The sequence below is a fragment of the Canis lupus genome, chromosome 23 (assembly GCF_003254725.2).
Source record: "Canis lupus dingo isolate Sandy chromosome 23, ASM325472v2, whole genome shotgun sequence".
Classification (NCBI taxonomy): Eukaryota; Metazoa; Chordata; class Mammalia; order Carnivora; family Canidae; genus Canis; species Canis lupus.
In genome coordinates, this window is record NC_064265.1 from 41,480,187 (window position 1) to 41,493,621 (window position 13,435).

The window sequence follows — 13,435 nt, forward strand, 5'->3', positions numbered from 1 at the left end:
TCTGGGATTTACAATTTAAGATGTCTAGAAGCAAATGGGAAACAGATTCTGTGAAGGTCAACCAAATTATGGGAAAGATCCATTCACTAGCCAAAAAGTTAAATTTGGTACTAGTTTATTAAATCCAGGCCTATGGATTTTCCAAGGGTGCATCCTTCAACATATGTTAAATTAAGCCTTAAACACTGGGGTAGTGGGCAACGGATACTGAAAAGTAGCCAGCTGTCCCAGCAGAGCAGGATGCCATTTCCTGGAATCACTGCTTATTTTATACTTGAACTTAATTGAACATCTAGTTGGTGGAGAAATTCAACTACTAAATTACTCTGGCACCCAGCTTTTTTGTATAATTTTTGGGAAATCTGGTCATTAAAATTGTTTTAAAATGCATCCTTCACTGACAGTCATAAATTCTATCAGCTTTCCTACATGATACAATGCTATAGAAATCACAGTTAAAAAAATTTTTTTAAAAGATTTTATTTATTTATTCATGAGAATACACAGAGAGGAGAGAGAGAAGCAGAGACACAGGCAGAGGGAGAAGCAGGCTCCATGCAGGGAGCCTGATGTGGGACTCCATCCTGGGTCTCCAGGATCACACCCTGGGCTGAAGGCAGCACTAAACCACTGAGCCACCGGGGCTGCCCTCACACTTAAAATTTAAATGTGCCATAAGTGGATTAGAAATAAGCATTTAGGGATCCCTGGGTGGCGCAGCGGTTTGGCGCCTGCCTTTGGCCCAGGGCGCGATCCTGGAGACCTGGGATCGAATCCCACGTCGGGCTCCCGGTGCATGGAGCCTGCTTCTCCCTCTGCCTGTGTGCCTCTCTCTCTGTGTGACTATCATAAATAAATTAAAAAAAAAAATTTAGAAATAAGCATTTATAAATAACTTGATTATGTTAGAAAGCTAGTTACTACTACAAAGCACTACAATGACTTTATGAGAAGTAAGCTTATGTAAGAAAACAAGGACCCTGAACGAACCTGATAATAAATTAAAAACTATCTTTTGGGAGCCTGCATCTCCCTCTGCCTGTGTCTCTGCCTCTCTGTCTCTCATTAATAAATAAAATATTTTTAAAAACCCAACAAACCTATCTTAGTCCATTTTGGCTGCTATAACAAAAATACCATACATAGACCGGGTGGCTCATTAACAACACAGTTATTTCTCATAGTTCTAAAAGTCTAAGATCAAGGCTCTAGTGGATACTGTCTGGTAAGAGCCCATTTCCTGATTCATAGGTGGCTATTTTCTCACTGTGTCCTCACGCAGATGGGTCAAGGGAGCTCCTTGCCTTCTCTTTTATAGAGGTTTTATAGAGGTACTAATCCACTCATAAGGGCACCATCCTCCTGTTCTGATCATCCACCAAAGTCTCACCTCCAAATACATCACATTAGGGCATTAAATTTCAACATATGAATTTGGGAGAACACAGACATTCAGTCCATGGCATTCTACCCCTGGTCTGGACAAAATTTATGTCCTTTTCACATGAAAAATACATTCACTCATCCTAACTGCCTTAAGAAAAAGTCTTAACTTCTTCCAGCACCAACTCAAAAGTCTGAAAGTCCAAAGTTGCATCTAAATCAGATATGGGTGAGACTCAAGTTATGACTTTAGGGCCCACCAGAGCCACATCTGGGGTAGCAGAGGAGCATGGCAGGAGAGTGTAGAGAGCAGAGCCCCCACGCGAGGTAGCACCAGGTAGTGTGTAAAGAGGTCCAACAGATATTGAAATCCCCTCCTTTGAACCAATCAGCCCCCAAGCCCTTGCAATAGGGGCCGTAATGGGAGTGGTGGCTCTGTTAACTACTAAATCACCTTCAAGGTCATTGCTCCATTGTCTTGGAAAATAGTTTCCTGGCTTCTGCTCAGAAGGCTCATCCACACTAATCTCCTTGGCCATAATATACTCAATGTTCTCATCTTTCACTGTGTGGATAGGCTGAAAAATTTCTAAGTCTTTACCTTCTGCTTCCCTTTGCTTAACAATTCTGTCTTTAAGTCATTTCTCACTCCTTGCATTTTACTATAAGAAGTCGGAGGAAGTCTAACTGCACCTCTAACTAAACATCTAATTTCATCACTTGCAAGTTCTATGTTCTACAAAACAGCAGAACATGAACACAATTCACCCAAGTTCTTTGCCACTTTATTATAAAGAGGGCCTCTCCTCAAGTTTCTTTTTTTTTTTTTTTCTCCTCAAGTTTCCGATAACATGCTCCTCATTTCCATCTGAGGCCTCATTAGTATGGCCTTTACCATTCATGTTTCTACTAACATTCTGTTCAGGATTACATAGCTATTTTCGAAGAAAGTCAAGGCTTTCTCTACAGCCCTTTTTTCTTTCTGAGCTCTCACCAAAATCACCTTTAAAGTTCTGTTAAAATATCTAGACTTCTAGAATGCATCTCAAAACACTTCCAGGTTCTATCTATTACCCACTTCTAATGCTGCTTCCACATTTTTAGGTATTTGTTATAGCAGCACCCCTACTTCGCAGTACCAATTTCTGTCTTAATCCATTTGGACAACTGTACAAATATACCATAGGCTAGGTGGCTTAAGAAACAAATATTTATCTTTCACAGTTCTGGAAGCTGGGACATTCAAGACTAAGGTACTGGATTATAAGGACACTAATCCTGTTCATGAAGGCTCCACCTCCAAATATCACTACATTGGGATAATTCATAATTTTGGGGGGGAGGGGAAGGACACAAACATTCAGTCTATAGCAGAGACTCAATCAAAAGCCAAAAAAATAAAATAGTATTTTGCTATAAACCATATTATATTTATTTAAAAGCCAAAAACAATATGATGAAGCATGAAAACACACAAATTTCAGAGAGTAGCTTTTTTTTAGTGAATCTGGTCAATTTTACACAATGAAACACTATTTTTTTAAAGATTTTATTTATTTATTCATGAGAAACAGAGAGACAGAGACAGAGACAGAGACAGAGACACAGGCAGACGGAGAAGCAGGCTCCATGCAGGGAGCCCGACGTGGGACTCGATCCTGGGTCCCCAGGATCACACCCTGGGCGGAAGGCGGCGCTCAACTGCTGAGCCACCCAGGCTGCCCACAATGAAACACTATTAAGAAATATGAGATTATAATATGAACCATAATATAAAAATATAAGACACATAGTATTACTTTTAAAAAAAGTGAAATAATAACTGTAAGAGACAACTTAAAACCACAAAAATTTTAAACAGAAATTTAAAATGTCGTATGTTAAAAGTAACACTTTTCTTAGTATTATACAGCAGGTCTTGGGATGTAGGGACATAGGCAAGTAAAAAAGGAGGTTTATAGAAATAAACTTTCTCAATACTATTTGATTTCATATATAAAACGTCAGACATTTTAAGAAATAATATAAATGTCTAAGACTAAATGCCTAATTATATTTTCAAATATAAGATAATTAGTTTTTAAAAAAACAGCAGTTTTACATTTTTTTTAACAAGCTGGTAGTAGCACCCAGAAATAAAAATTACAAGACACTGAGTAAAACAACTTTACCATGAAAAGATAAATATAATTTAAAGACAAAGCACCTTTCTTTGACTTCAATAGGAACTGTGGGCAAAGGCCCTCATCTCTGAATAATCCCATCAGAGAACACTCAGGCTTGTTTTCTTTAACAAGGAGAAAAATATATTTCATTCTACATACATACTGGCTGTGTTGAAAAATCACAGTCCAGGTTCAGATAGGAAGGTAGAGTGCAAAAGAGGCAGGCTGATTCATCAGTCTATTCACTATTACACTATACTTTTAACTAGCTTATAAAACAAGTACGTTTATACTTTAATGTTATCCTACATAATTTTACCGTTAAGCTATAGTTCACAAAGTAGCAGCATGTTTGCTGTGTTTTATTATTTTCCTTGCATAGATATAGATTTATCTATCTCTAAGTTAAGAAATATTAAACAAGGTTAAGATTTATAGTTTTTGCTTTTACAAAGTGCTACACAGAATGTCATATTTGACAGAGACAAAACTCTAACTCTTGCCATTAGAAAAACATGGTGATTATCAGGGATCTTCTTGAAAGAAAAAATATAACTATCTTTTCTGTGTCACATCAAAAAGATACAAAAGTTCAATAGGCAATCTTAAAGATTTGGCCAAACATATTTAAAATATGTTTTAAACCTCTCTGGACCAAGAGAGGTTAAATGGATTAAATGCAAGCTCCTTGGCACTGATGTCTCTAAGTTGCTCAGAGATCTAGACTGGCTGTGGCCCTACTCCCCTCTTTTCCTGATAGTCTGATCCTGACTCCATACACAGGCAGGTCTTGATTGACCATGCTAGTGAATGAGAAAATATGCATGGAAAATATAAACCTATAAATTTTATGATAAAAAAATGTTTTATTTGGTAATAAAATAAAAATTTCCATTGAAACTCATAAACTTGCAAAACAAAGTTTTGATACATATGCACAAATACATTTTTCCTTGTACAATAAAACATAGTATTTCTATCTGCCTTCCTTTTTGTTTTTTAATATCAAAAGTATCATTCTTTTCACCTGGAATCAAATCTGTCTTCAGTAACAGGACAAGAGGTAGGAGTGGTAGGTATAAAAGCCATCTTACTCTATCTCAAAGATAACTCTAAAAAGCTCACCATTTCATGACCTATTAATGTGAGAGCTCTAGGATTCATTTTCCCTTATTTCATGGTAAAGTGTTTTGAAGCTCATTGTAATGTGTTTACTTGGTTAATGAGTCATAGCCTTTTCAAGATTAACTCCTAGTCTACCAAGTGGACAAGACAGATAATCAATTAAAACACATGTTTAGATTGTATTCTTGCCCTTACACTCTTAGCCTACCTAATAAGAATGAGAGCTATTAACCAGTAAAAATAATCTGCAAAAGCAGATATATTTGCAAATAATTGAGAGGACTCTAAGCCCAACTTTTCTAATCGTTTTTAATTAACCATGATTGCTGATTTGCAGTGTCCATCTATCTTGATGAACGTCGTGTTGGAGATCTTTCAAAATACATGAAGTCCTGAAATTAGAAAAAGAATTATACATATATATATTATATATATATATATATAGAGAGAGAGAGAGGGAAATAAATATATATATATATATATAGAGAGAGAGAGAGAGAGAGAGAACTGTATGTATAAAGATACATACTAATTAGATGCAATGCATAAAATATTATCCTTTATAATTTATCAGGTGGTCCTCATTCTAGTTAAGAATAAATGAATCGAATGAAATCTTTACGAAGAGGACCTAATATGAACAGCAGCAATTACAAACTTGGAACTGCTGATAGCCAATAACTTTAGAGTTATTTTATTTCATTAAGAAGTCATATGATAGGCATCCTTAAGTAATGAGAAAGACAACATGCAATGATGATAATTACACCCACTGGATGCCTAATATACTCCAAGTACTCTTCTGGCCCCTGTATTCATATGATAGTTAATGCTCATCACCCTAAAAAATATATGTATTTTTATCTCCATTTTACAGAGAATGGATAATTATCTCCATTTTAAGGAGAATGAGGCCTGGAAGTGCTAAACACTGCAAAACATGTAACTAGTAAGTGGCAGAGACAGACATTGGCCTGGGTTCAAAGGTTATTGCCTTCCTATATTGCACTATACTGCATCTGATGGTGAAAATAATTCTCTCAAGACAACTCAAAAGCAAAAGGCTTACAATGAGGAAGCAAGCTCCAAAAATCATGGCTTTCATCTTCACATCCAAGTCTAATGGGAATTGAATTTCAAAGTGGTCAGCATCGCTCATGGCTGATAACAGACCATTCCATTTCCTAATAATACTGCCGGTGTCTGTTGTGCCATCAAGGGATTTGACCTACAAAGATAAGAATGTGACTTTATGAAGTATGAAAAGTTTTGTTGTATATATTTCATTCTTCTACTTCTACTTTATACTGAGATAGCATAAATACAATATATAAAATTAATATAGTAATAATGTAATTTCAAATAAGGAATTATGGCCATGAAGGGTTAAGTGCATCGCCACTGGTTCATAACTGAGTTGGGCTAACAGTTCTCAAGCCAGGGCTGTTTCTTCATCCTCAAATGAGTTATTAGGGACATATGACATGAATTGATTCAGAAATTATTTCTCATATAATAAAGGATTGGAATTGGAGGCTGGGAGGGGATCTCTACAGTCTAGAGAAACACATGAGCAAAAGGAAGCACAGCTGTATGTACTTTACAGACTTCATCTAATCACTCAAGTTTTTGTGGGCGAAATCCACCCTGTCTTCTTAAAGTATGCCAGAATCCCAAGGAGCTATAACTTCTAAAGGGGGAACTCAGGCACTTGCCAGAGGAAAAATAGTGAAATGCTAACCTTTGGAGATCAGAATGATCATATACCTCCTGCCCCTAAAACTGGCTTGTCTACATTTTCCATTTCTCTACAATGGCCTTTTAATACATAAGCAATGCTTGAAGAACTAAAAAAGTTTATTCAGTGTCATAGGAAATATCTGAATGACCAACTTTAGATAATAAGCCTTGCTGAACTGCCAGGCATTCAAGGATTCTCTAAGAAATTCAAGAAAAATTTCTAGGAATCTCCTTTGTCAGATTCATAGGATAGAAAGCAATCATTTCATAGTAACTGAGATAAAGGCAAAACAAGAGGATTTTTTATTTTCCTGAGAAAATGTTTTCATCTATTATGAGTTTTTTCCATGTTATCTATATTATCCTATCTCTTAAGGGCACAGATAAATTTCTACCATGCAAATAAACAATTTGCACAATCTTGGGGTGCTTCATATGTTCTGTGATATGTTGGGCACTTTCATTACTCAGGATCTGTATCCCATTCCTGCAAATCTTTGGTAAAAATGGTTAATTAAATACAACCAAGAATAAAATAAATGGATTCAGTCGAGCTATTTACTTTCAGGTTTAGTGTTTTAAATGGGTACTTCTTATCTTTATCGAACCTGAAACCATAAAAAAAAAAAAAAAAGTAGCTAACATTTTGGAAAACATTCAGCAATCCACTAACCATAATTTGAAAATGATTTGATGTCAACCAATGACTATTTCCTCATTCTACTTTATCCATTCACATAAAAAAATAATCTAAAACCAAAGAATTCTAAGATCTGTTAGTGTGTGTAGAAAAAAATAGTCAAAATGTTATTTTTACATTTGTTTACCTCAAAAACAGAATCTGAACCACAGCCATAGGTTGAACATGGCCCACGCACTCTCATTACATTTTCTTTCTTCTCATTCTGGATGCTGTAAACCGCCCTGCACAGGTTCCAGTGTTCTGCAACAAAGCCAATGGTGACACCAGGAGGACACTGCACCTCCAGCTGCAAAGAAGCAGTAACAGAGAGAAGGATGCTACATACTTACCTATTACATGTACGTACCACCTGGATGTGCTCTTAAGTCATTCAAGGACGAGAAAAATCATTACTGGTAGGGAGTCTTCTATTTTAACCAGGCTATTTCTTAGGGTTGTTATGTTAGTGAACAGCCTTGAGAGATGAGATCACATTTCCCTTTGGAACAAAGTTACTGCTTCTCATAAAATGGCCAGTTCTCTAAGCTCAGTGTTGTATGCAGCCTCTGCCTGGGTTCCTCTGAGTCAACCCTGCAGAACATGAAGGCAAGGGGACCTACACCAACATGCTGCTCATGATGCTCCTGCTGTTTACTGTACTGTGATAGAGTTCTTGGTCTCTGCTCTAGGTGTCTCATGTCTTCTGGCACAATCCATGAAAAAGTAACAAGGTAACTTCTTAGATTTAAATCTCAGACATGACAATTGTAATAGAAAACAGAAAGAAAAGAGGCATTTTGAAAACTGTATATTGTGAAAACAACAGAATCTGTATATGAATATATAAAGCCATTCTTAAAAGTTTTAAGATTGTCCGCTACCCTGTTTTAGCTATTTATCTTTATAGTATTTCTTTGTAAAGAACTAAGATCTTCATATTTAATAATAACCAGTCATAAAATTAAATTATTTAGTAAAAGCCCAGAGTTAAAGTTCTATTGGTGGTTTTTCTGGTATCGTATACTTTTCTAAGAATTTTGAGTCCACTAGGTTTCATTATTTATGGTGTAAGACTGTATAGCTTCATGAACTGTCAAATCAAGATATTATTTTAAAAAGATAGGGGATCCCTGGGTGGCTCAGTGGTTTAGCGCCTGCCTTCAGCCCAGGGTGTGGTCCTGGAGTCCCGGAATCGAGTCCCACATCGGGCTCCCTGCATGGAGCCTGCTTCTCCCTCTGCCTGTGTCTCTGCCTCTCTCTCTCTCTCTCTCTCTCTGTCTCTCATGAATAAATAAATAAAATCTTTAAAAAAATAAAAAGATATTATTGTTCATATATATAGATTGACACATATGCATAAGCATATAAATTCAACAGCTTCCTAGGATTAAGATCTCATGTAAGTTTAGGCTTAGAGATAAAAAAATAAAAACTGTACACAAGTAAATTACTTGAAAAAATTCATTTGAGAAGAAAATCCAAGTCATGAATATGAAGAATTCCTAGTATATCCAAAAGAATTGAGGATTATAGATGAAGATTCATCTCAAATATTAGACTGTTATTACAAAAATAGTAATAAGAGAGAAGTAAGATTCCTGCAAATAACAACTAACATTCTCTGAGCACTTCCTATCTGCCAGGTACTGTAACGAATAGTTAACATTTATTTACTATTTATTTATTTATTTATTTATTATTTATTTTTCATTTATTTACTATTTAATCCTCAATGCAATCCTGTGTGATAGGTACTATTATTATTTTCATCTTATAGGAAATCAAAACTCAGAGAAGATTATAAGTAAATTAACATTTAGTAAGTGCTGGTACTTAAGTAAGTCTTTGAAATATCCCAGTAATCCTATGGAATATTCTTATGAATATTTATGTACAAGAGCAGTGAGGTTCTTAATAAATAAATTGCACAAATTTACTTAGATGGCATATCTAGAATTCCAAATTCTTGCTGACCTCTCTCTCTCAAATCGCTTCAAACAAACTTTCTAGAGTCCCACAGGTTATAGAAGAGGAACCCAGCTGTCACTCAGAACACCTGCTCCCTAGTTCTAGTATTCAGGGGAGTGTAACACCCTCATCAGGCACTTCATCCTTCTGAACTACCTTTTCTTTATCTGTGGCAAGATAGATGGGTAGTGTAAAGTTATCCAAACTTTTCCAATCTTCATTTAATGTCTGGGATGGGTAACGCAAAGTTTTCCAAAGTCTGGGATGACTAGTGTAGTCTTCCAATCTAAAAGGATATGATGATGTCTAAGGACAGCTTATCTGGGGATATGTAGGTACATTTAGACAAATGTGTGTGACTTCTGTTCTAGGTCATAGGTACGTTTCTAATTCAGTAGACACAACTGATAGCACTGTGGTCACCGAATAAATAACCCTAATTTGTGCCTGACCCACCAACTAGCACCAGAAGACAAGAACCCACAAGGTGATTTCCCTTAGGTGAGACAATCTGGCTGCCTTCTTCCCCACTCTCTTCATTCATTCTGACCAGTGGAGCCAGTGAAAATCCCATGTGTTATTCTGGAAGGAGCACAACCATTCTGCGAAGAGTTGGATCAGTTGGATTAGACTTATGTTCTCTGACCTCTTGCCTGGTGGAGGGACAACAGAAGCAACAGCAGCTGCATCTGAAAGGTCTCTGCATTGTCATGATTTCTCGGCCCATATAGTCAGTGACCCGGAGGACGAAGGGCCTTAGTGTCCGATAAGCATTTCTGGTATAATCGTCTGTGTCTTCAGTTACAACGTAAACCATCTGGTCCAGGTTGTTTTTAATATCATATCTATTATTAGTTTCAAAAGATGTCATCACTAAAAAATAAAATGAGAAAGCCACTTTAAATTAGAAGCAGTTAAAATGGGCACCAAGAAGTCTTTTAAAAGTATTTCTTAAGGGCTTAAAGCAAAATAGCTTTTTAAAGTCTAAAGTGAAATATATCCAATTGATTGGGACACCAAAAAAAAAATACAAATGCCCAATAAATATTTAGTAATTTTGAAAATTTAAAACATCTTTTTAAGAGAAGGTCAGTATAAAATGATTTAAAAAACTTTTCCACATAAATGTAAAGACTGAAACATATTCCTGGAATACCTGCATGCAGAAAACTTTAATTGTAAAACCATTTAAGTGAAATTATACATTTACCATCAACTAATCAGCTCATGAAATATACTGAAATGATTAGGGTCATTAACTAACCGCAAATACAAAAATACATCCAGGAAACTCTGAGGCTCTATGTGGTAGTCAAATGAATGTGTAGATATGACAGTAAAGAGAAGGTCAGTAATCTAGTGAGGATAAACTGAGATCAAGCATGTTTATTGCGATTTATTTTTACTTCCAAGGTAAGGGCACTGGACTAGAACGTAGCAGGTTTAGATTCTATTTCCTGCCCTACTACTGATTAGGTGACTGCGGTGTCCCTGGCTAATTCATTTAACCTCTTGGCTCCTCCTTTTCCTCTAAGGTGAGGGAAGTTGACCAGGTAAAATGAACGTCTTTTTCAAACCTAAGAACTCATGTATGATACATAAATAGATAAAATCATACGAAATAATTCCCTTTATTACTTTCTTGAAGAAAGGGTGTAAAAGAAGATAGTCTTTTCTCCTTGAACCACTTAAAAATCATCAACATAAATAAGGAACTAGATACTGGGTGATACAAATTTCTACCTGATTCAAACATTGGTGAACACGACAAAATTATACATACTTTCCAGAGGCTCGAAATGCTGAAGGACGTGTATGATGTCCAACTGTTGGGAGAGAACAAAGCAATTAGGAAAAACAGAAATAACGGAAGGAAATGAAATCAGTGTTAGAAAAGAAACGGATAAGATAGTTATGAGAATGTGTATCAACTGACACCAAAGTATCTTTCTGAAACCGAACAGAATAAAAAAAAAATTATCAAGTGAAACTGGCCTATCTGTACCTGGTCAGCAGAGAACCTGGTCCAGATAGGGAAACCACTTTTCTTCCCTTCTACTTTAAAGGATAAAACAGTTGCCTGCTACATCAGAAAAGCATCTTCTTGCTACAGTAACGGCACCTAGAAGAAGCTGTGTTGACGCAGATTGTTTCTAGCTCAGGCCCTCCTCCCTGGTGTCACTGACATGTCACTCACAGACTGGAGTTGCTCAGAAGTTCAGGACGCTTTAACACGGACCAGCCACAGAGAACGCTATTTTCTCAGTGGATTATAGGAAGCAGGTCAGCCAGGGGCCTCACACAGGAGCATTCAGTTCTCTATTATTTTCACAGGTGCCTATGGAGGATGTTAACACACTGATTTCCATTTATTTGCATTACTAATGCCACTGCCCTCCCTAGGGGCATACTTCAAGGAGGAGAGGGTCCACAGGGCTGGAAGCCTGTGATTGGGATTAGGGCAAAGGGGAGGAAACAGTCTGGGATGCGATCTCTTGAGAAGGGATTTGGGAACACCACTACTTAAATTTCTACCTTAACTTCACTTAGGAATCACTCTAAAGACAGTTTGATGGGCTCATCACCTGATATATTTGAGAATATTCTAGCAGAAAAGAAATCTCTTTGAGGACAGAGAAATCATATTTATATAATTTTAGATAATATAGATCATTCCCAATCCCTGAGCCCAGAATATTGCCTGAAATGTCATATTTTACCAGATATTCATTGAATACATTAACTAATAAAAAATACATGAATGTGGTATTAAAGAAAGTGAAAAATAACTAGACATAAATGTTTGGTGGTATAATTGATTACAGGATGGTATGGAGAGGATACAATCCTTCCTTTATTAAAAACTTTTTCTTGTATGAAAACACAGTCAGGTGAGTGGGCCTCAACAGGTCTTATACCAAAACTGGTCACTAAGGTGGCTAATGAAAATTATGGGTAATGAGAAAAAGGGGAGGGCTAAGGCACTCATTGATTCACTCATGGTCTTTTTGTTCTGTTGCATGTTTTTCTTGGTGTTAACTCTTTACTTCTATGCAAATGACATCTCAAATAGCATCTTTGATAGTTTTTCCTCTGTTCCTGTTTTTTAAACCACCTCCAACAGGACACGTTGTGTATCTTAAAATTCAACATACATCCTTTAGAAAACAGTACTGATCCCGCCAAATACATGGCTGTACTGCTCATTTCCCCTTCACACTTCTGAAATCAGGAGGACCACCACTCCTACAGTCTCACAAACTGGACCTCGGTCATCACTGACCCATCACCTTCATCCACTCTGTCCAGCTTTGTAGCTCTTCTGGTCAGGTCCCCAGTCATACTTCATAAGAAAATCACTTGGATTTGTGTGGAGTACCTGGGTTAAATATTCCAGACCAGGAGGGCAGTTTGGCATATGACCAGGCGCTGGCATCCATGTTACCGGAACAGGCTGATTTGGCATAGGATATTTGCCAGGCTGGTACTGGATAGGATGGGTACCACCAGCTGGCTGGTACAAGGGGAGGTTATGGGGCTGAGGTGGACTGTAGAGCCCCATAGGCAAGCTTCCTGCGTGGCCTGCAGATGGAGGGATAGCTGGTCCAGGGGGTCCTGTATCCACAACAAATGAAAATGTTAGATATTACTAACACTATAACATGTTAGAAGTTAGAACGACCTAATTTTTTACATGAAAAAGATATGCATCATGCATTATCCACTTAAGAATAAAACATGACTGGGACGCCTGGATGGCTCAGCGGTTGAGCGTCTGCCTTTGGCTTAGGGAATGATCCTGGAGTCCTGGGATCAAGTCCCATGCCAGGCTCCCGTGGCGAGCCTGCTTCTCTCTCTGCCTCTCTCTCTCTCTGTGTCTCTCATGAATAAATAAATAAAATCTTTGTATAAAAAAGAATAAAACGATTCATTTTCTTAATGTGTACCATGTACCAACAATGTACTAAGGGGCTTTCCATACTAACTCATTTAATCCTCTTAAACCTTGTAAGATAATTATTCCACACAGAAGTGTTGGAATAAGATTTGAAACATCAAGTAAGGGGAGTCCTGGGTAGCTTGGCGGTTTGGCGCCTGCCTTTGGCCAGGGCCGTGATCCTGGAGACCCGGGATCGAGTCCTGCGTCGGGCTCCCTGCATGGAGCCTGCTTCTCCCTCTGCCTATGTCTCTGCCTCTCTGTCTCTCAATCATGAATAAATAAATAAAATCTTCAAAAAAAAAAAAAAAAAGAAAGAAACATCAAGTAACATGTTGGCCTCTCTCTGTATTAGGTGCCTCCTTTGGAGATAACAATAATATGTCTACTTCCACTAGGTTATAGTGGGATGACCACAAGACCTAGCACATAATT

General features: G+C 37.2%; 1 protein-coding gene across 8 annotated transcripts in view; it reads right to left on the reverse strand.

Annotated features, from left to right (window-relative positions):
• Positions 1–2,791: 2,791 nt before the first annotated feature.
• Positions 2,792–13,435, reverse strand: part of PLSCR4 (phospholipid scramblase 4) — a 41,976-nt gene continuing 31,332 nt past the window's right edge. For all 8 annotated transcript variants that reach the window (XM_025448873.3, XM_025448874.3, XM_025448875.3 and 5 more), the window contains 6 exons: positions 12,443–12,678; positions 10,847–10,889; positions 9,710–9,936; positions 7,241–7,402; positions 5,743–5,901; positions 2,792–5,065 (listed from right to left, as the gene is read on the reverse strand). In XM_025448873.3, coding sequence (XP_025304658.3) covers positions 5,018–5,065; positions 5,743–5,901; positions 7,241–7,402; positions 9,710–9,936; positions 10,847–10,889; positions 12,443–12,678 — 875 coding nt within the window. In that variant the 3' untranslated portion in view covers positions 2,792–5,017. The remainder of the gene's footprint in view (positions 5,066–5,742; positions 5,902–7,240; positions 7,403–9,709; positions 9,937–10,846; positions 10,890–12,442; positions 12,679–13,435) is intronic.